The sequence below is a fragment of the Natator depressus genome, chromosome 16 (genome assembly GCF_965152275.1).
Source record: "Natator depressus isolate rNatDep1 chromosome 16, rNatDep2.hap1, whole genome shotgun sequence".
NCBI lineage: Eukaryota > Metazoa > Chordata > Testudines > Cheloniidae > Natator > Natator depressus.
In genome coordinates this window covers 9,052,089-9,074,797 of record NC_134249.1, presented here as the reverse complement: position 1 = coordinate 9,074,797, position 22,709 = coordinate 9,052,089, and the positions used below count along the sequence as shown (strand labels likewise).

Sequence of the window (22,709 nt, the reverse complement as noted above, 5' to 3'; positions counted from 1 at the left end):
TGAGACGAGTCATGTGCAGGACATCAATAAGTTCTCTTTAAATATCAGGCTTTAGTCCCGTGGAAGGATGTGAACTGGGACCAGAAGAAAAGGTTAATATTAAAACCCTGTGGCTTGTGGAGCCACTTCAATGTAAAGCCGATAACAAACCTCTTGTTTCCGGGCTAAGAAGTAATCTGGGCGGGGTTGTCTTCTCGCGATGATTTCTCACAAAGGCGGCTTTTTAAAGGAGATGGCTCTGCTGGAAGCACATAATGGGAGTGGAGAATCTCAGCTAGGAGCCTGCTCTCAGCTTGAAAGATTGGATGGCTCAGGGGGATTGGGAGTGGACCAGCGAGCTCCCTCCCCTTTAAGAGGCCAGGTCAAATCCAGCCTAGTAATAACAAAGGCCAACGTTTTTTAAAAGTGGCCGCTAGTGCTAGTTGCTGTCACGTGTGGGTGCCCAGCCTTGAGCACGTGGGTGCTGTTTGCCAAGCAGGCTGAGTGCCCAGAGCTCCAATTAAAGCCCAGGGGAACTGCAGATGCTCAGCGCCACTGGAGAGCCAGAGCTGGACACCCAAAAGGAGAGGCTGATTTTGAAAATGGGGGTGTTGTCACACTTCACCTCCAGAGCCCCTCCCCGGGCCTGGGTGTGGTGTTGCAGGGCTTTTTTCAGTCTAGCACCCCCTGCAGTCATTCCGATGCCACAACGGTCTGTCATTATATGTGACCTGTGGCCAGGGCACTGCTCAGGCCGTTCCCCTTCCGGGGTTAACAGAAAAGTGCCGGATAGGACCCCCAGTCTAGTGGCTTTTGAGCCTGGGCCCCTCGACCTCCATCTGGGACCCAGGATGTTTGGCCTCTTCTCTTTCTGATGCCCACACCTTCGCTCTTGGCCTGGGGAAGGGTCGGGGAACCCAGGCCCACCCTCTGTTCCGGGTTCCAGCCCTGTTTAGGCGGCCAAGGACTGTTCCCTTCATTCCCTCTGCCATTCTCCCGGGGCTGCGCCTCCCTTTCTCCAAGCCTGTCAACATCTTTCCCCAGCTCTCTGGATTCTACTATCCCTGCCTGGAATCTAGGACTTCTTTCCATTTCTTCTTTGGCAGCTGTGGCGGTGCCCCTTTGGAGCTGCTCCCAGCCCTTCTTGCAGCAGCTGGCCTGTGAAGAGTCACTCCTCTGCCTGGGACTGGTCAGTCCTACGGTCCTGGAGGCAGGAGCTCCGCTCAGCCCTGTCTCTGGAGCTAGGGTTCTCTCCCAGGCTCTCAGCCTTAGGCCAGTCAGTTGTGCCCTGCTTCAGGCAGGGTTCCCTCCCCAGCCCTTCTCCTGGAGCTGGGATTGTGAATGAAGTGAACTGCAAGGCTTCCCTTCCCAATTAGCCTCCCACTCCTCCGCCCACCAGCGCCTGCCCTATGTGAGGAGCTGGCGGCCTCTTTGCTGCTCCCCTTCTCCCACTTAGCTGGGGGAGAGGGGACATTTGCCCTGCTTTCTCTGCAGGGTTTCAGGCCTTTAGAGGTACCGTGTCCAGATTCCTTCCCCAAGCACCATTAACTCCCAGGACCCTTAGGTCTAGATGTATCTACTGGACCCTTGGGCACCCGTAATGCCAGCCGGTGGGGTGGGCTGACCACCAGGCGCTGCTGCGCTCAGTGGCGGACTCCCCCGTTACAGGGGGCCTGAGTCAATAGCACCTGGTGGCCGGCGGGAAATGAGCTTGCGCTCTCCATTCAGCGTCCGCCTCACAAAAACCACCAGTGGGAGCCTGAGCAGGGCGGCCGAGGATCAACCAGACCAGAAGACCTCACTCCCCTCTCAACCCGAGACCTGGTACCTCCCAGCCTGGGCTGAGGCACGTCGGCAACTCTGGGCTGGGGAGCAGATGGCTTTGCTGCTGTCCACGTTGCACCGGTTCTGAAGATAAGAGACGCTGCCTTCTGTCAAGGCACCTCTCCCCAGCTCTCAGTTCAGTTCAGCCTTGACAGAAGCCAGTATTAGCTAGCCAGGAATGGCTGAGCAGGGGCCCTGGGTTGTGGGATGTAACCTTTAACGTGGTGCTGTGGTCGACCTCTCTGTCTGCTGAGGCCAGTTTCTCAGCCATCCAGCCCCAGGGTAAACCAGTTCCCATGTGTTCTCTTTCAGCCCGTGTTTTACAGGGGCCTGGCTGGCTCCCAGGTGACGCTGAGCAGCCTGGTGAACCAGACCCGCATCATGCTAGAGGAGCAAGCTCGCCACCTTCTGAATGAACAGGAGCGGGCCACCATGGCCTACTACCTGGACGAATACAAGGAGACCAACATTTCTGTTGACTCCCTCGTCATGGCTCTCTTCGAGCTACTCAACACACACGCCAAGGTAAGGGAGAGCCACCCCCAGCTCCAGGGAAGCACGGCTCACCCACAGCAGAGCGAATGGAACCGCACCTTGTGGCTGAAGTCAGGCCAGCTCCAGCTACACCACAGCTGGCGAGCCATTAGTAAATGGGGTGGTTTTGTAGGCCAGCGAATTCCCCAAGCCAAAGTTGCAGCAGAGATACCACATGGTCTGCTTGGAGGGCACTGGACTGGGAGTCAGGAGACTGGGGGGCCTGTTCCTAGCCCTGCCACTGACCCGCTGCGTGACCTTGGGCAAGTCACTGCTCCTCTCTGGGCTTGTTTCCCCTCCCACCCACGTCCGTTTAAATTGTAAGCTTTTTGTCTCTCCCTGTGTCTCTGCAGCACCTAGCACAATGGGGCCCTGATCTGGAGCCTCTAGGTGCTGCCACAACACAACTAATGACTGGTTATGGGTGCAGGGAGTGGCTGAGACAAGGGGCTGTGATGGCAGCTGGTTACAGCCTGAACCACCTCACCAGAATGCCCGTGTGCACAAACTCTGTCCCAGGGTTTGAGGAGCTTAGAGTCGCTCCAGCCATAGGGCTGGAGATAGCGGACATCCCCGTGACACACAATGGCAGAGCCCCCGTGCGATCTGGCCATGCACACAGTTCTTTGTGCTCATGCTCAGCTGGGAGGGAAGTCTGGAGCCAACAGAGGGAAGGAGCATGGGCTTAGCCCCTCTAAACCCAGGCAAGTCCAGCAACCATGCTGGAGAGTGTCTCTGGAGGAGGGTGAATCATAGAATCATAGAATATCAGGGTTGGAAGGGACCTCAGGAGGTCATCTAGTCCAACCCCCTGCTCAAAGCAGGACCAATCCCCCAATTTTTGCCCCAGATCCCTAAATAGCACCCTCAAGGATTGAACTCACAACCCTGGGTTTAGCAGGCCAATGCTCAAACCACTGAGCTATCCCTCCCCCCGGGTGATGGGGCATCCGTTCCACAGCCGCCAGGTGGGCAATGAAATCACCCAGGGCTTTACGGGGGGCAGAGCAAAGGGGCAAGAAAGTGGGAGGGGCACATCCTGAAAGACACCTCTCCCTGAGAATGGGGGTGGTCACTGACTGCCCTGACCTCCCCCCCGTACTGCTCTTAGCTAACGAGTGCCGGATGGATGTGGGCTGCTGCAGGCAGCACAAAGCCTCCATCCCACGGGACTCAGGTAACAGGGCTGCCAGCACGCGTCCCCCGTTGCAATAGCAGAGTCGGAGATGCCGCATGCCCTTCCCACTCCCGCTGCGGCTAACCAGGGGGCGGGTCTCGTTCTACATCCGCTACGCCCTAATGGCCCCTACTGCTGCGGTTAAGTAAGGGAACAGAAGCTCACTCTGCTTTTACCGATTGCGTAATGAGACCAGGCTCCTTGCCACAAGGGGAGTAAATGGAGTTCGCTGCCAGAGGAGGGAAGAGTGAAAAGCAAATGGATGTCCAGTTTACTGGGGTTTCTTCAGCCCTCCTCCGTTAGGCTGTGGAACGCACCCGCTGTGCTGAGAGCCGAGAGCATTGTTCTGAGTGGGGCTGTGGGCTCAGCTGGGTTTGATGCACACACGGTTAGTAAATGCAACATTTGCACATGCAAATCTGTGCATTTCTGCATGCACAATGGTCACCGGCTTGCATTATTGCTGGCTGGAGCACACGTGGTCGTTTTGTGACCAGGCAAACCTGTAAATACTACGGGATCTGCTTAGGAGGCCTGGCTGCAAAGGTGTTCGGCTTTCCAACACCTGGCACCAAGGCGTTAAAAAACGCATGGCATCATGGTGCGGCGAAAGGCCAGCTGTCTCATGCACTATCTTCATGTTGACCTTTTCCTCCCCCCCACCCCCCCATCCAGTTCTCGCTGCTATCTGAGGTGAGGGGGGTGATAGCCCCTCAGGACCTCGATCGCTTCAATACCCTGGTTCTGAAGCGGGAGATCGAGTCCATGAAGGCCCGACAGCCCTCGGTGCCCAGTGCCGACTCCTACTCCATGACGTCCTACAGCGACGCCGGCTCCTCCACTTGCAGCCACTTCACCTCCACCACGGTCAGCTCGGCTCGGGTGAGTACACTCGGCTTTCCTGCCGTTCCCAATCAGCCTCCCGAACCACCCTGCTTCTCTGTCAAGCCCTACCCGCTCCCTGCCATCTTGTGAAGTCCTCCTGCAAACCCCTCCCGCCCCCCCCCCAAACCCTCCACAAACCTACTCCCCCTCGGCTCTCCAAAATGATCGCCAAGCTCACACGGTGCAGGGGCTCCACTCTGGCAGTGGGTTGCAGGCATCACGGAGACCCTCGTCTCGTATGCAGAGGTGGCGCGGAGGCGGTGCCTGGGGGCAGGAGAACAGCTTTGCTGGCTTCGGTCTAAAATTGCTGCCCATTCACTGCACCCACGGCTCTGAAGCTAAGATCAACGTGGTCAAACCGAACATGCTTCAGGGCACAAGCAGATCGCCACAGGCATCCGGGAAGAATCTACCTTCCAACCCCCTAGCCCATCCCCTCCTCCACCTCCACAGCATGGCAGAATCAGCTGAGTGAACTGTGTGAGAGAAGAGGAAATCTCTCCTGCTGAAGCAAGAGATACTGGGCCACTGTTGATGGCAAGGTGCCAGCTTTGATTGGCCTGTGATTGGCTCTCATTGGGCAAACCCTGTAACCCTGAATAACCGAGGTATAGCTATAATACTGGAGAATATCATGTTTTGCTTGGAAAGGCTCCCCCGGTGGCTCCGTGACAGCACTTCTACCCCCGATGCCACACGCATGGGCTCAGTAACAGGTGGGGGCTGGTCAAGAGCCGGAAATGGTGCTGAAGCATCAGACTCGTGCCCCAAGATCTCCCCTGACCTGTGTACAAGTGTTATTGGTGGACCCCATCCAGGCAGCCAGGGCAAACGGAGAGACCCTTGAAGCACATGGAAAATGCATGTGCACGCCCCGTAAGCAATTCAGCAGTCACATGCCTGAGCTCCAGTGGGAATGGGGGCAGGAGGGGGCAGAGCTGTGCTGGAGACCAGTGCACTGAATCACCCTCTGCACTCCACCCTCCTGCCGCTATGGGCCAAAGGGAACCAAAGAAGCGGGAGGATTTCTGCTTTCCTCTAGGGAGGGTCCGGTTGTAAGTCCTTAGGGCCCTCGGGGTGGTGTCCATGATCTGTGAGGAGACGTCTGCTGAAGGTCATGTGGGACCTTGGAGATGACACATCTGGTCTTTGGGAAAGGGCCATTTGCAGGGTCCTGGGGACCGCAGAGGTGATGAACCTGGTGGGGTGCTCACACTCTGCCCCCGCTGAAGTCAGTGGGGAGTGCCAGCAGAGTCTGACCAACACTGAGCCCGCTTGAAAATCCCTCCTTATATCACCGCCCTCCGTTTCTCATTGCACAGGCCCGGGCTCCAACTGCCTTTCCCAGCCCTTGGCCTGCCATTATAGTGATGATACTAGCTGTCCCTTTAAACAAGTCCCCCTCTTCCCCGTGCCCCCATAACCACACGTGCTCCCTACCACCCCTTTCCCCGTCCCAGCAGGGATGATGGAAATTGCGCCATCTGCATTCCTCTTCCTCCTGGCGCGTGAGTGACAATGTCTCGGGGTCGTCGCCGCGTGCACCATCTCATTAAGTTATCATAATCACCTCTAAGTGTGCAGCGGCGCGGTCACAAAATTAATTTCCCAGCCGTAAATTGGCTTTCATCATAAACACATTAGCTGCCTTGGAAATTAAACCCTCCATGAAAGGAACAGACAACCGCGGCTGCTGCCCGATCAGCGCGGCGAGGGGGCAGTAGGAAAACAGGCCAGGCTTCTGTTCTAATGGGAGGCTCTGCAGCCAACAGGGGAGAAGCAGAGGGGCCTTTCTTGGGGATGAGGCAGCCCGATCTGAGCTCCGAGCATAAGTTTCATAGAATCATAGAATAACAGAGTTGGAAGGGACCTCTGGAGGCCATCTAGTCCAACCCCCTGCCCAGAGCAGGACCAATCCCAACTAAATCATCCCAGCCAGGGCTTTGTCAAGCCTGACCTTAAAAACTTCTAAGGAAGGGGATTCCACCACCTCCCTAGGTAACGCATTCCAGTGTTTCACCACCCTCCTAGTGAAAAAGTTTTTCCTAATAGTTCCTAAAAGTTTTTCATGGCACTGGGCATGGTTTTTCAGCCTTTAATGGGAGTCCCATAGTTAATACCTTCTGCACCAGCTGAGCTGGATTAAAGCAGCGTGCTGGATCAAGGGGGTGGGGATCGCTCAGTGGTTTGAGCATTGGCCTGCTAAGCCCAGGGTTGTGAGTTCAATCCTTGAGGGGACCATTTGTTGGGCCAAAGATTGGGGATTGGTCCTGCTTTGAGCAGGGGGTTAGACTAGATGACCTCCTGAGGTCCCTTCCAACCCTGATATTCTATGATTTGGATGATTTTCTACATTTCTAATCCAAACAGGAGACTCCAGAGTCACTCTGGGGCATAGGAGGTTGCCAGCAAAATATCTCCAGAGCTGTGGAAGGCAGGAGAGGGTGCTGGCAAATAACAATCCTCAACAAGGAGTGGGGTTAGCTCTTTGAAGTCAAATGATTACCAGGGGGATAGGGAAAGCTGGGAAAATATGGGTGACCCCTTCAGATCCCAAATGGGCAGATGGATGCATTCCTGCCTTCATCCACCACTCTCCAACCACCGACTGATCCCTGCTTCTGGGTACACGGGATAGAGCTTCAGAATGCGGGAGTCAGGGTGAGCAGCCCCCTCCCAAATTACACCCTGTTCGGAGCACATGGAGCCATACCCCATAGGAATCAGTGGGATTGCCTGGGGTGTAAATCAGCCCCGGGTTTGCCCCAGGGTCTGTAGGGAAGCCAGGGCATGCAAAACAGCCACTCCTCAGGCAATCCTTGCTCTTCCTTTCCACACGTGAGACTTGCAGCCTCAGACTAGTGCTACCAGTGTGGCCAGATCAGCCAGCTCCTGTAACTCCCTCGCCCCTAAAACCCTGATCCTTTGCTTTAACTCTGCCCAGTAATGCTGAAGGAGGAGATGACAGAGGGGGAACTCAAGGGGACCTGTTATTTCTGTGCAAACCAAGAAAGGGCCCATGTAGTCCACCGATGCTAGTTATCTGGCCCCATCTCCCTGCTCTTCTCTCTGAACGGGGCTCTTGCTGCCTTTATTTGAATGCATTGGAGAGAACCCAAGGCATGTTCCATGGGATGGCAAGGTTGGGGATGGGGAGGGAGTTGTGCAGTGTTTTCTTCGTGTCATTCTGCTTCCTCCCTAACATTTTGTTTTTCCCTTTTATGTCTGTTTGAATCTGTTCCCCCAGGAGCGGCTCTTGTGGCTAATAGACCTGATGGAGGTAGGGTCCTTTCAGTGGGGTGGGGAGTTGTGTGCTGTGGTTTCCATAGTGAAAGAGATGGGGGAGTGGGGGGGGGCATAATTCAATTGTTTGCTGCCAGAGGCTGATGCCTTCCCATTCGGTGTTTGCTTTCACTTCCTTTGCCTCTGCCAGGTCTCAGCCTTTCCTTAGCATCTCCCTCCCTGCCACTCCTGCTGGGGCAGCGATGCGTGGAGCTCCAGTGTAGACACGGCTCTGAAGTCTTTACCGCCATGCCCTCTGACCCGATTCGAGCCACGTCAAAATGCTGGCGCCCTGTCTACACTAAAGCTCCCAGTGCACTTGATGGTGCAACAGTGGGAGATTTGAAGGGCAAGTTCAGCGCCAGTCTCCTGGGCTGATCTGATCTATCCCTGATTGTCCTTTCTACCTACTGTCTCATTCCAGCTTGTCTCATGATACCTTTGTACCTGCTCCTGCCATCATGGCACCACATCTGTCCACTGCTCTGTGTAATCAGCCAGTCTATGCCCTGGCTGGGGGGTCACATTGGCCATCTAGGGCAGGCCACATTGGCCATCTTAGGTCCACATTGTCTTTGATTCAAGCGCCATAAAGAGCAATGCATAATAGCATGGGTTCTTAACCTAGGGGGCGCGACCACTCTCCTTTTTTGGTATGGCTAGATGGGGAGAGGGTCTCAAAATGTTTGGGGGAGGGGCTGCTGAAACTGTATTCTGCTGTACCATGGGCTCTAGGACAGAACTGGTTGAGAAGCCCAGCACTCTCATGTACTGCAATTCTAATCCGTCCGCAGAACATCTTCCAGACACACTGAGCCCAAACGGCTGCAACCAGGGCGGAATCATACACGACAGCAGGCTAAATTACAGGGTGCAGGTGTGTAAAAACACTGGTCCAAACTCATCCCCAGTGCCGCTCTGCTGACCTGCACGGGAATCCCGCAGGGGCTGAGTCTGACCCCACTGTACGGTGAATGATTGCAAGGTCTCATTTGTGAGGCTGAGCGCATCCCGTAATGGACCTTTAAAAGCCCCTTCTATCTTGCAGGGAGGAATCTCAAGGTTATTGGATGGAATTCACCCTGCAGGGCAGGTGGAATCTTAAAGCACCTGGACTGTAGCTGGTGTAGTAATTGGTTTCAGTGGAACTGCGCCTGCATTTGGACCGCTTGAAGTTAGTCCATGCGGAGATAAATTCATACCTATCTGATGAAATGTGCTTCGAGTGAGCAGTGGGCTAATGAGAACTACCTCACTGGACGACTCTGCTTCAAAGTGCTTTGCTAACCCCTGACTTTGCCTGCCATGAACTCTTGTCAGTGTCTCCTTTGGTGCAGATGGGCTTAGTATCCACTTGCGCTGGATGTGAGCTGGGGGGGGGCATCTCTGGGGAAAGAGGAGGAACTTCATAAATCCCTCATGCTGTGCACTCCCCCCCGCCACCATCTAATGACCCCGCTCTCTGGGAAATCCCGTAGGTTGTCAGAATGCTCCCGTGAAGAGGGGATAGCGCCGTGTTTGGTGAAAGGTGCTATTTAGGCTGGGAAGGTAGCACAATGAAGGTTAAATGGAGTGGTTTGGGGTCCGTTAGCCAATGTATATATGTTAGCTGTAGCATACAGCAGGTTAATAGGTAGTATGCACGTGGTATTTATATATATGGGTATTGGGAAGTTATGTTAATTGAATGTATTATTCGCTTCCCACAGTTCTCTTCACCCATGTCACCTATCCCACAACACTTTGCAAAACTGAAGGCAGCTTTGGAATTAAAAAAGAGGAAACTTGTCAAGGCAAAGATGCATGAACATTTCGTACCAAGTACAGCCAGAGAGTACTTTTGTTATGGCTCATCAATGCTTGGAATATAGCATTCAAAATGAGCTCTGGAAAGTATAGGGAGGTACCAAGGACAAGCTGGCACAAAGTAGTGGGACAAACTTACATTTTAAGTGATGTGTAAAGAGTTTTGTAACTTGTAACATCACACTATCAGTTCTACTAGCTGAAATGTCTAACTTTGAAGCACACCTTCAGTGTGAAGTGAACTTGCTCCAAGGTAAGAATTTGGTCCCTGGAAGCAGGGCATGTATATCTCGTTTTCGTATCGTAGTACTTTGTCTTTAGACAATACATTTGGCTACGTTTGGTTATTTGGTCTCTTGGACATTTTTAAAAATGAACCGCGAGGGTAGTTAGATGATTGGCTACCCCTTTTAATCACTAGTTTGTATGATAATGCGTTTGACAAAGCAGAAACTTGGGAAGTGCCACTTCACACCAAACTAAGGGCCAGATTTTTATTTTATTTACACCAGCAGAAAATCCCGTGTATATATGTGGGCTTAAGTGCAGTTACTTGGGATATACCTAGGTATAACTGAGAGCAGACTCTGGCCCTCTATCTGATAAAGGGGCTTACTTACATGAGCCACGCGGATCGCATGATTCCATCTGGTGTGCAGGCCATCTGTATTCCTTCCCATCATGGGGGATGTGTCACCCCCAGGTAGTAGTAATAATCATACTTTGTAACTAAATCATTGTAAGTGACCAAAGCATTTGCAAAGGTGTTCACAGATGGGGAAACTGAGGCCATTTGTTCTTGTGTCCACACTGGTACTGAGCTTAAATAATTCCCCTCCCTCTCCGGTATTTATCCCTCTGATATATTTATAGAGAGCAATCATATCACCACTCAACCTTCTTTTAGTTAGGCTAAACAAGCCAAGCTCCTTGAGTCTCCTTTCATAAGACAAGTTTTCCATTCCTCGGATCATGCTCGTAGCCCTTCTCTGTACCTGTTCCAGTTTGAATTCATCCTTCTTAAATATGGGAGACCAGAACTGCACACAGTATTCCAGGTGAGGTCTCACCAGTGCCTTGTATAACGGTACTAAAACCTCCTTATCCCTACTGGAAATACCTCTCCTGGTGCATCCCAGGACCGCATTAGCTTTTTTCACAGCCATATCACATTGGCAGCTCATAGTCATCCTATGATCAACCAATACTCCAAGGTCCTTCTCCTCCTCCTATGACCCAGCCAGACCTGGTTATCACCTCCTAGTTTAATGTGTCTTTGGCTCTCTGCTCAGTTCTGCAAAGCAGGGGTTAATTGTACAATGTAATAATCAGCTGCAGTCTCTTGATCACAGGAGCTCAGGTATTGTAGAATTTGCTTAAAAACGAGCTGGTCCTGAGGGATTTGGAGAGGGATTTGGGTTTTTCCCGGCTGTGTAATTATTATGATTACAAAATTGAAATCTACATTGATTTTATGTGGTCATTATTTCGTAGCGAATGTAGTGCCAGATTGACAGACAGCAGAGTTCTCTATACAGAGCCCAATCCTGCGAGGGGCTGAGCAGCTCCTGGGAGGCGCTCGACACCAGGATGGATTGGGCCCTGTAGCTCCAGAACAGACACCGCATAGAGGGCAGCAGTGTCCTCCCACATCCTGACCCCTGCGAATAAGCATGAACTCCATTCTGGGTGGAACAACTCATTGCAGGAGATGGGGAGGGTTACTTGATCTCCTTGTCCATTCATCCTTGAGTGACCATGCTCACCAGTAGCTGAAAAGGCCTAGCTTGGGGTTGGGTTCAGAACAAAGTTTCAGTTTTGGTTCTTATTTTACCCAAAATGGATCAGCCATGCCTGGTTTTAAAGGGACAGAGGTCTAAATAAAAGTGAGGCGGGGTTATCTAGTGATTAGAGCAAGGAGCTGGGTGTCAAGACTTCTGGACCCTGCATCTAGCTCAGCCACCAACCCCAGGGAATGATCACAAAGTCACTTATCTTCCTGTGCCTCAGTTTCCCAACTGTAAAGTTAGACTAGTATATTGCCCTGCCATCCTGGGGAGGGACCAGTGACTTGATAGACTTAATTAATTAATATCTGGGAAGTGCTTTGAGACCCTCAAATGGAAGGTGCTTGAGAACAACTGGAAAAGGTGTTAGAATGATCCCAGTTTCCTGCAGGTGGTGAAACGAAATACCTGTTTTCCCAGTCACTTTGCCTGCCTGTTTCCCATCTCCTGAAGATATGATGGGTTGTGGCTGTTGTATCTTAAATCCACATAGAGGGGAGATTAGACAGGGGCTTTAAATTATCTCAGTTCATCTCCTCCAAATTTACCATTCAGCAGTGACCTTTCTGTTCATCCTGAAAACTCAGTTCTGAGACTGAAGTTCTAGAAGTGCTCTCAGATTCCCCACTTCTCAGTATAATAAACTCAATTAATGAAGCAAGAGGACCAATAAATTCACTTAACAATGTAATGGTGCTGGAGGTGGGTCTCTGCTAACATCACCATGGAATCTGGAGCTCCCAGACATTTCTTACAAGTAATAATTCACATGAATCTGCAGTGGGTTTAGATAGCATCTCAGTAGAAGCACAAGGAATTTTGGCAGGAAATCACAATACTGCTTGCTGTGGCTGAAAGAATAGAGTCCGATGTTTTAAGGTGTTTCGTGAAAGGTCTTCCACTCCTTCACCCCACCTGCGTATTTGGGGAAGGCAGCATGATCCAGAGCAGTGGTTCTCAACCACGGGTACACATACCCCTGGGGGTATGCAAAGATCTTCCGGGGGTATGTCATCTCATCTAGATATTTGCCTAGTTTTACAACATGCTACATAAAAAGCACTAGCAAAGTCAGCACAAACTAAAATTTCATACAGACAAAATGAGAAAGGAAGCTAATTTCCATGGGTTAGAAGGAAACAGTTGAACCATGCCAAGCAGCCCCCCAGGTGGGATATCTGTTATCTCCTGTGCTAAAATGACATTGATGTGTAGTGTAGCTCAGAGGTGTTAAACCACTGTCAAGCTACACACCAGAAATGGTCACCTTTCAGCTGAGGGCAAAGTGATCCCAGTTGTATAGCAATATATGTTAGTAAAGCGCAGTGGGACTTGAGAATATAAAATACATCTCCATATAAGTAGTTATTTTATTATTACCCTGTGTCCATGCCCATGTTGTTAGTACTGCTGTTGGAAAAACTTTGACAAACTTTGTTTTGTCAAAATTGAAATGTTCTGTGGACACAGTTTGATTTGACAAACTTCCAACAGATACCAGGTTTCCACCGGTTTCCTGCCATCTTGCCTACCCACCTCCCCGGCAGACCACCTGTGGGCTGCCAGAGAACTGAGAGCCTGGTATCCCTGGGCTGTCCAGGGTGGGGGGCTCAGTGGCAGCCCACCAGGCAGACTGCCCCAGCGCCGGGACTTTGTTCCGTTTCATGGCGAATTTTCAATTTTATTCCAACTCTGAATAAGACCAGATTTCAAAATACCAAAACCCTCCTCGAAACAGAATGACCTTTCTCTGCCCGGCTCCTGTTGTTAGCAATAACTGGGAAAAAGGAGATGCTAATTTTTAACAGTGAGTTTAATTAACCATTGAAACCGATGGCCAAGGAATGTGGTAGATTCTCCATCACTTGGAGTTTTTACAGCAAGACGGGGTGTATTTCTAAAAGATTACACCCGAGCTCCGCTACAGGTTGGGCTCAGTACAGAAATCAGTGGGTGAAATTCTCTGGCCTGTGCTCTGCAGGGGTCAGACTGGATGATCACAAAGGCCCCTTCTGCCCTTAGGATCCATGAATAACGTACATTAGAGGGAGGAGAAATAGACGGTTGATAGGAACGGAGCTATTTCTAAACACTTGTTTTTCAAAGCTGTGGCATGGGGCCTCAGTGGCCTTTTAAAGTGAGAGCCAATAAAACCTGATCTTAAAATAGAGTGAGCTCCTAAAGGCACGTTTTTGCTTAAAAGCCATTACCTTTTACAGCCAGGAGCAATTTCTACTTTGCCCAGAAATATTAGGCGTAAGGGAAATCCAGTCCTCTTTTAGGGCAGCTCAGCAAAAAATGGAACCATATTTATATCTCCACGCAGACGGGCCGAAAACAGCCAGGGTCAGCAGCATAGTTGGTAGGGCCTAGGCATAGAGCAGCCTGGGGGCTGCTGAGAACCCCCTAGCAGCAAAGAGAGGACTGGCAGGCTGCCTTGACTCAGTGAGCATGTTCCCCTTGCACACGGTGCCTGGCATGTCTGGAGACAGACAGCCCGCCAGCCCTTTCCCTGAAATGCCCATTACTATGGAAGAACATTTCAGAAGTATCTCCAGCTGAGATCCAATACAGGAACAGCCTGGTCAAAACAGAGATGGGGTGGAATGGATGTAAAACCACAGGAGTCCTGTAGTCTCCGCCAGAGTAAACCAGTGGGGTGTATCCTCATGGGTAGGGCCCTACCAAATTCACGGTCATGAAAAACACGTCACAGACCATGAAATCTGGTCTTTTGTGTCATTTTACCCTGTCCTATACAGATTCCACAGAGGAGACAAGTGGGGGGGGCGCCGCAAGGTGATTGTAGGGGGGTGGCGGTATTGCCACCCTTACTTCTGTGGTGCCGTCAGCACCGGGTGGCCAGAGAGCGGCAGCTGTTAGCCAGCTGCCCAGCTCTGAAGCCAGGAGCAGCGCAGAAGTAAGGATGGCAATACCAAAACCCCCCCTACAGTAACCTAGCAACTCCCCCCCCCAGGCCTCTTTTGGGTCAGGACCCCTACAGTTATAACACCCTGAAATTTCAGATTTAAATAGCTGAAATCATGAAATTTACAATTTTTTAAATCCTATGGCCGTGAAATTGACCAAAATGGACCATTAATTTGGTAGGGCCCTACTCATGGGTCAGCGTAAAGATTTGCTGCAGTGTGACCCTTGAGAAATCCTCCTGTCCTGCAGGAAGGGAAGGAACTCGGTGCTGTTCACCCTGCAGGGGGAGAGGAATTATAAAGGGCACAGTTGCCAGAAAGCCCAGGTCCTGCTGATAATCCAAACTGAGCAAGCTGCACCTGGTCCTAGGCCTGGTTGTTACTGGCAGGGTCTCTCCAGGGGTTCCCTGATCAGAGTGGGCAGGTTTTTTGTTTATTTCCCCTGAGAACCAGGCTAGCCAAATTGTGCAATAGAAACACCCCCTCCCTCCCACTCTCCTCACCGAGCCCATTATCTCTGAGGCCGATCGCCTGGCTGGAGTAGAACTGCACCGGTATCAGGCAGAGAAAGCAGCAGCCACCCTGCCAGCAGCCCTGCCGCATACAGGAGAGCTTTGCAATGCGCATCCATCAAACCAGAGTGCAAACTCCCCTACCTGTGTAGTGCTGATACTGAGAATGCACATTGGACCAGGTCTTTGGGAAAGGCTTTAGATACCCTGGTGATGGCCATGGTGTAAGAGCGGGAGCTGTCAGGCCATCTGTAGCCACACAGGCCTGGTGTGGAGGAGCAGACTTTACTGTCTCTGTAAATACTTTCTCTCTTCACTCCGCCTTCCCTGGAAACTTTTTTAGCCCAATGATGTTAAAGGTGGGTCTCGATTCCTGTCTCCTAAGCTTCCCTATTTATAAGGCTCTGGAGCCTTAATATTTCACCCATCCTGCCAGGGGAAGATCTTTTGAACAGGAACTCAGTGGACTTCACCCTGTAGGGCTTCAGGCTTCAAAGGTGCTGGGGGTCTACCACAGAGGTGGGCAAACTATGGCCCAGGGGCCACATCTGGCCTGCCAGACATTTTAATCCAGCCCTCGAGCTCCCTCCTGGAAGCGGGGTCTGGGGTTTGCCCCACTCCGCATGGCTCCTGGAAGCAGCGGCATGTCCCTCTTCCAGCTCCTACGTGTAGGGGCAGCCAAGGGGCTCCGCACGCTGCCCCCACCCCAAGTGCCGCCCCGCAGCTCCCATTGGCTGGGAACTGCAGCCAATGGGAGCTGCAGGGGCGGTGCCTGCGCACAGGGCAGCACACAGAGCTGCCTGGCTGTGCCTCCGCAGGGGAGCCGGAGGGGGGACATGCCGCTGTTTCTTGGAGCTGCTTGAGGTAAGCGCTGCCTGGAGCCTGCACCCCTGACCCCCTCCTGTGCCCCTGCCCCAGCCCTGATCGCCCTCCTGCCCTCTGAACCCCTTGGTTCCAGCCCGGAGCACGCTCCTGCACCCCCAACTCCTCAGCCCCACCCCAGAGCCTGCACCCCTAGCCGGAGCCCTCAAGCCCTCCTGCACCCCACCTCCAATTTCGTGAGCCTTCATGGCCCCCCATACAATTTCCATACCCAGATGTGGCCCTCGGGCCAAAACGTTTGCCCACCCCTGGTCTAGCATGTGCATTTTGGAAGCTCTCCAGGCTGCATGTGGCTGGTGAACTGTTAACGTCCTGGCTCACGTGGCAGCCTGAAAGCTTGGAGCTCTTGTCTCTGGCACATCAGGCAGGCAATTGAAAGTCTGGCCAGGGAAGGGTTACAGACCCAGCTGCCTCCCCCCACAGCGACATGGGGAGGGGACTGGAAGTGCCACCACTTCCTGTGTGGTTATTGACAAGCCATGGTGGGATTATAGGGTTAGGGGCAGCAGCTGGAGATCATATCATGTAGGAGACGGTGATATTTAGGCGGCTCTCTCCTGCAAGGGGGTACGGAGCTGGGGTAAGAAGGTGCAGCTCACTGCAGGTGCTTAGCCCAATTCTGAATTTGGCCCAGTAACTGTGTCCCCCTCTTCTGTTTGATCGCATGGGTCAGGGGTGACTGAAGTTCACGCTCCCTAAAATTGTCTCTTCTTGAAATCACTGTCTCCCTCCCCCCCCCCCCCCCGACTCCATTGACATCCACTGGCCCACCTTAACCCTGCATCCAATCAGACCTTCCTGAAATTCCCGCCCCACAGCTAGCCAGGCTGGGACTAAGGATGAATCATCCCCTATCCATTAATGGGGTTATCTGTCCCCACAGCCTAACCCCACTGAAACCCATCCTTCTTGCCAAATAACCCTTGGCCCAATACTGGGCTCGCTGGGAATGAGAACTCATTGCCCTGAAACAAAGGCTTTCTGCTTTCTACTCCTGCCGGTGTGCCAGGCTGTGGGATGGGCTCCCATGCTACCATTGCTCTCAAGCCATGTCCATTCACGTCCTCGTTGTCCCCCGCCCCCTAGTTCCTGTCCTAAAGCTGCAAAGAGGAGAAGCAATTTCTTCAAATGCTTTCCCTGCCTAGGGTGTCTGCTGGGCCTGGTTTGGATGTGAGTCATCTAACGGGTGGAAGGCCTTGGGGTGAGTGCTTTCCAGCAGATGGGGAAACGCACATGTACCACAGATTCAAACAAACCAGTTGTTTATCCGACACTAGACAACATGCGGTTAAACACAGACTGGAGCCTGCCCATTCCAGCACAAAGGAACCAACAGCCTCATTAATGCGAGGGAAAGGAAATACGCTGTGGATCAGTGTTTCTGCAGATGTAAACTGCCTGATTGTTGACTTAATTGCGGAAGGCAGGCGAGATCAGTCTAAATAGAAGTGGGTTAAGTGGCATTTTGCTAATCCAGCAGGAGCTGTATATTATTCTTTTTAAATGCCCCCGCCATGAGAATAAACTGGTTCCCATGGGAATACAAATGACATTTGATTTGCTTGTTAATTAGCCCCCCTCTGGGCTACATGCTTTACCTGGTTGGCGAAGTGTCATTGAGCATGAGTGTGAATCCTGGTGCAAATGCCGCTCCCTCGTTATAGAGATCCCATTGTGCTTATATGTGGGGCACATGGATCCTAGCACCAGTGCCCCCCTGTGCCCTCCCCCGGTAGATAGATCCCATTGCACTCATGGCCTGTGAGTGTGGATCTGAGCGCTAGTTCACAGCGGTTCTCCAGGGTGGGAAGGAGAGGATCCAGTTGTCTGGGTTCCCTCCAGATGACAGCGTGTTGGAGAACGTGATTTGCTCTTGCCTGGCCTCGTGGGATCAAGAGGTGTTATAACCACACTGCAGAGCCATGTGCTCTCCTGTGTGTCAGCTCCACCTCCAGGCGAGCAAGGCTGCAGGGCTTGGATACTACAGTGCTGGGTGCTATTGGAACCCAGGAGTTTCACCCCAGGGAGCTCTCTCCACCACGGCCCTCCCTCGGGTTTCCTGCGGGAGTAAGCCAACTTAAACCCTGCAAGCAGCCGCTACTCTGCAAGTGTCACCCACACACCTCCTGGGTGTGGTTTCTGTCCCAGCCAGTGGCATCGAGACCACTTAGGGAGAGATTAATGAGTCTGCTCTACAGCCTTAGTGAAGGGCCGTGTGGCTTTTAGCTCATGAAGTACAGGCTCATGCCTTTAGCTCTAGAGGTCCCAGGTTCGATCCCACTCGCCAGCGAGTGGGGTCTGTCAGGGTTACACAAACAGGTTGATTCTGGGCTTACCTGCCAGCATTTGGAGCCTGTGCTGGCCCCCTTCTGTCCCCTAGTACCAGTGCGGGTATAGTCCCAGTATGCCACTCCACTCTGATGCTGTGGAGGACTTGCCACCATCCATCTGGGCCCTCTGCCGGGGTTTACACTGGCCTAAAACCAGGGTGAATCTGATCGTTGGGCTTTTAACCCAATTCTGTCCCCTCCACACGGACAAAATCAAGCCATGCTCTGCAACAGGCCCCGAGCACACTAGTATGGGCAGGGGGACACAGCGGCCTGCCTTCTCTCTCCTTCCCTGCCCCCACATGCAGTGAGAATGACGCCCTGGTGTCCGCATTCGTGCTCCCAGCCTATCAGCGCCAGGGGCCCCACCCAGCATGTTACAATTCACACTCCCAAGCGTGGAGCTCAGTAGAACTCACATGGTCCAGGGCACTCGTGCCTGGATTCACACTCAGAGACGGCAGGAGTCTCACTCTCAGCCTTTCAGAGGCTGAAAGGGGTAAGTTGTGCCCCTTACCCCTGCTGTGCCAGGTGCTTTGAAATCCTAGCGGGTGCTTAGTGCCAGGAATCACACTTCGAACAGGGAGCTGCTGTAATCAGCAGGGGCCATGGTGGCAGAAAAGTGATGGCTCTGGCCTTGGGACAGGGGTCATAGCCCATCTGAGGCAAACTCCGGCCATGTGGTGGAGTCAGATTGGAGCCCAGGGCCCCTGCCCTCCCCTCTGCTGGGCCAGCCGGGACTGTGCCAGCCCCACGGGGATGCAGAGTGCTGCATCAGCCTCGCCGATCTGCACAACCCCTCCGTGCACGGAAATGACATTTCCCTGAATTCCCCGGCGTTCATTAGCCAGGCACTCACTGCTCCGAGCCTCTCTCCTCCGGCTGACGTTACCCATCTCTCCCCCACCCCTGATTGACAGCCCCACCGTGCCAAGAAACTAACGAACTCATTGAATTCTTTTGCTGATTTCTCGGGCTCTGCTGACAGCGTTGACATATTCCAGGCTGTATTTTGACATCTGATCATTAATTTTGGCTATAATTATAATGAAGAAAAAAACCCCAACACACCCAACATCTGCCAGGCATTTGCATTGGAAACCGTCTGGTCTGATTTCATGTCAGGGTGGTGTGTGTGCGGGATGGGGGGGAGCATCTTGATTTAACCCTTTCATAGCCCGCAAAGAGTGGAAGATCCCCCCAGGAAGTGAAAACATGATTGGGTCAAACCACGAGAGTGGCTCAGCCGAGCAAGGGCAGCGAGCCAACGGCACTGGGCTCCTGGGGCATGCTGGCTCCCGAAGAAGCATTTTGCTAGGGGGAAAGCATGGGGAGAAGGATGTGAAATGGAAGGGAATGTGGAAAGGGAAGCGCTGCCAAGCTGGAGGGTGATCTCTTTGCAGCAATGCTGCAATTCCTGGCGGAAAGTGAGAGAGAGGCCCAGATGCAGAGAGGGAGACCCGCACACACCACCTCACCCTCTGGGTCCTGAACGCAGTCACGGCAGACTCAGGGCGAATCCGGTCTGAGGCTATGACCACACATCTCGCCAGTGCTAAGCTCTCCTGGAGCGGGGTTTGCTTTACTCAGCAGGGCAAGTCACTGGGGCAAGGCACCCACACAGGGCTGCCGCTACCGTGAGGGTGGCTCCCACCCCAATACCGACAAGCCCATAGTCCAAAGAGTAACCAGACCCTCCGACCTGGAGAGCGAGACTCAAATGCCCAGCGGTGATCTCACACCGTGACCAGCAAGGTCATAGCCAGTGCACCTTCTCCGTGCGGGCTCGGCCATGCCCCACCCTCGTTGCCGGCCATGCTTGTCTTCCCCAGGTAGCCTAGAGCAGGAAAGAGACTCCCTGCGCCCCATCCCCAGTCTAGCGCAGCTATGCACCACGATCATCACCTGGTCCTTGGAAGGCTCCATCCCCACCAGTCCTTGGAGCGGCACCTCTGAAGACGGCCCAGGCCTGAGCAAAGCAAAGGCAGATCCCAGAGAGATCCACTCACTTGGAAGGACCCTTCTCCCACCCTGGTGGCTCTGAGCACTCGACGCTACGTAGATCATAGGCCAAATTCTGCTCTTGACTAACACGAGTGCCTCCTCCATTGAAATCAAGGGCGCTTGCGCCCATGGACCGGCGATCAGTCCTCTCTCACCTCTTGCAGACGCTGCACCGGACTGGAGCGTCCCCTTGCTCACAGCGGTGGCACTCCTGATTCCCAGCAGGGTGGGCGAGAGGAGAAGCCAGCCCTTTGGCTTCAGCAAAGGGCTGTGTTTAAAGGGGATGCTGCCAAGATAAAAACCATGGGCTGGACGGTTACATCCCTTGCTCCCCTAAAATTCCCCACTGCAGTTAACAGGAGGGTTGGGGCCATGCAGACGGTGGCAGCAGGCCGCAGGGGTCCCTTGCATTATTAAAACTAACAAATGTAACAACAGTCCAACGCTTGAACCCACAAAGCTACTGCTTGAGCTGAAGGCCTTGCCCTCCTAGTCTGCACGTGGGGCAGAAGCAGTTTCCCTTCCGGGTTGCTTTGCCAGAGCTGTGGTGCTTGGATCTCCCATGCTGCAGGGGCGACCTTGCCATGAATACAAACCTTTCTCATTGCAACCGAAAAGCTCCATTTGCTGCAAACCTTTCTGTCCATGTGAGGTTTTCTAAGATTCACCCGAAACCCCTGGGCAGCGTCTCGTGCTAGGGCCTCTGCTTTGCTTTGTGTTGCTGTACAGTGCAGTGACTGGCTGTTTTTCCCCTTCCTTTGTGTGCCTAGAACACCGCAGACCTGGAGGGAGGCGGAGAGGGACTCCAAAGCAGTATTAATGCCCTGCCGGACATCTCCCTGGTAAGAGATCTCACCTTCTCTAGCTAGTGCTTCCTCAAAAGGAAACAGATGCTAACTGAAGGCACCATCTTCTCAAATACTTTCCCCCATCACTAACCTGTGGAACTCACTGCAGCAGGGCACGATTGGAACAAATAATGCAGCATAGGTAGAAAAAAGGACATGGGGTCTGTGAATAAGAACAGCATCTGCAGTTACTGGAGCTAAAAACAGGACTATTCCTCTATCAATCTTCACACTCCAGCGGATATTCAGATTGCTCCTGAGGTCAGGAAGAAACTTCCAGCCTGTCACCTCCAATCCAGGTGAAACATCTGACGCGCGTCACTGGAGGTGACAGGACACCAGGCTCCGGGGGTGATGGGCCAGTTCTCAGGTGTCCAGGCGGGGGAAGGGCCCCTCATCCCACATGGCGGCATCTAATGGCTTCTTGTTCTGGTTTTTCACAGGACGATGTTTCATCTTTCCCTGAGGAACCGCCCAGCTTTAAGCCCCCACCTCCTCCTCCGGCTCAAGAGCTGGACTCCTCCACTGCCCAGCTCCGAAATGCCGCGAAAGTCACACCCAAACACCCTTCCTCTGAATCCTCCCAGTCAGGCCTCTTCTTCGTGGCCCCTCCCAGCCCCACCCCACCTCCCAGCCACCCCGACAAGGACACAGCCAGCATGACTTCCACCTCGGCCTCTGTGTCCACTGAGGATTCTGCCTCGAGTCCCGTCTATGCCGCCGTTTCCCCTGCCACTCGCAGCTCCAGGAGGCACATGGGTGCCCACTTGTCCTTGGTCAACCAGCACCCGATAGGCCCCTTCCCCCGAGTTCAGTCTCCAACGAGGCTGAAGAGCCCATCTCCTGAGAGCACCCCAGTCAGTAGCCTCCCAACGCCTGCTCCTCCCCCTCCCCTATCGCACCCGGAGCCAGACAAAGGCAGCCTGCAGTCAGCGATCAACCAGCACTTCGTCATGGTGGAGGTGCATCGGCCCAACAGCGAGCCGGACGTGAATGAAGTGAGATCCTTGCCCCAAGCCCGAGGTGGGTGGCTCTGCCTGCTGGACTGACCCTGGGGGGCATGGCCAGGTTAAAGAACCACTGTACAAATTGCCACTCAGGCAAGTAACACTGAAGGGGCTTGTTCACGCTCTGTTCTCTCTGTTCCTCTTTTGCATTGCTCTGTTTGGCAATGAGACTAGTCGGTTTCACTCTTCTTTACAGCCACTTCTAGTCCATTTCCATTTCCTGATCTAGCACAAGGCCTGGATGTTAGCATTGCAAACACCACAGGGGGAGGAACTGACAGTGAAACCCTCTCTAAGGACTTGCAGTGATGGGAAAAAACAGGGCTATTCTGCTGCCTCACCCAAGCAGCTAGATCAGAGACGCCCCACTAGCCCCAAATCTGGGCTAGAAAAGGCAGAGAGTCTTTCTGAGATGAGAGAGAGCTAGAGGGAAGGGCAGGGAGAAACCCTTGAGAACAGCCTATTGATGGGGGAGTTTCAGGACTGAGTCTTATATCTGTAAATACAGCCCTGCTCGAGATACTCAAAGGTATTTAGGTTCCTCACTACCATTTGGGCCTTTGTTACAAAGGGTTTGTCTGCGCGAGAAAACTGACGGGAATAGCTCTTCTGAAATAAGAATGTCCAAGGGGGAGCAACTCCAGAATAGCTACTGCACTTTAAATTCATGTCCGACCTTATTCTGGAATAACTTCCTCATGTAAGCAAGCCCTTTACTGAAACCGCAGGAAGGAGGTAAATTGGGGCAACGCCCAATATGTGCGTGCGGTGGTAAAAGCAACATTGCCAACTCTCCTGATTTTATTGCAATATTTTGCTGTTCTTGAAGCCCCAGATGCTGGAGTCATGTGAGAATATTCAGATTACATGTTAAAAAAAAATCAGTGTCTAGGTCTCCTAATTGCGAATAAAAGTTTGACAT

The 22,709-nt window shown here is 52.8% G+C and overlaps 1 protein-coding gene across 4 annotated transcripts in view; it reads left to right on the top strand.

The window, feature by feature from the left end:
- Window positions 1–22,709, top strand: part of WHRN (whirlin) — a 112,040-nt gene that overhangs the window by 73,644 nt on the left and 15,687 nt on the right. For 3 of the 4 annotated variants that reach the window (XM_074974038.1, XM_074974034.1, XM_074974036.1), the window contains 5 exons: window positions 2,116–2,328; window positions 4,190–4,396; window positions 7,647–7,679; window positions 20,703–20,774; window positions 21,224–21,803. In XM_074974038.1, coding sequence (XP_074830139.1) covers window positions 2,116–2,328; window positions 4,190–4,396; window positions 7,647–7,679; window positions 20,703–20,774; window positions 21,224–21,803 — 1,105 coding nt within the window. The remainder of the gene's footprint in view (window positions 1–2,115; window positions 2,329–4,189; window positions 4,397–7,646; window positions 7,680–20,702; window positions 20,775–21,223; window positions 21,804–22,709) is intronic. The other variant, XM_074974035.1, reaches the window with a different exon arrangement.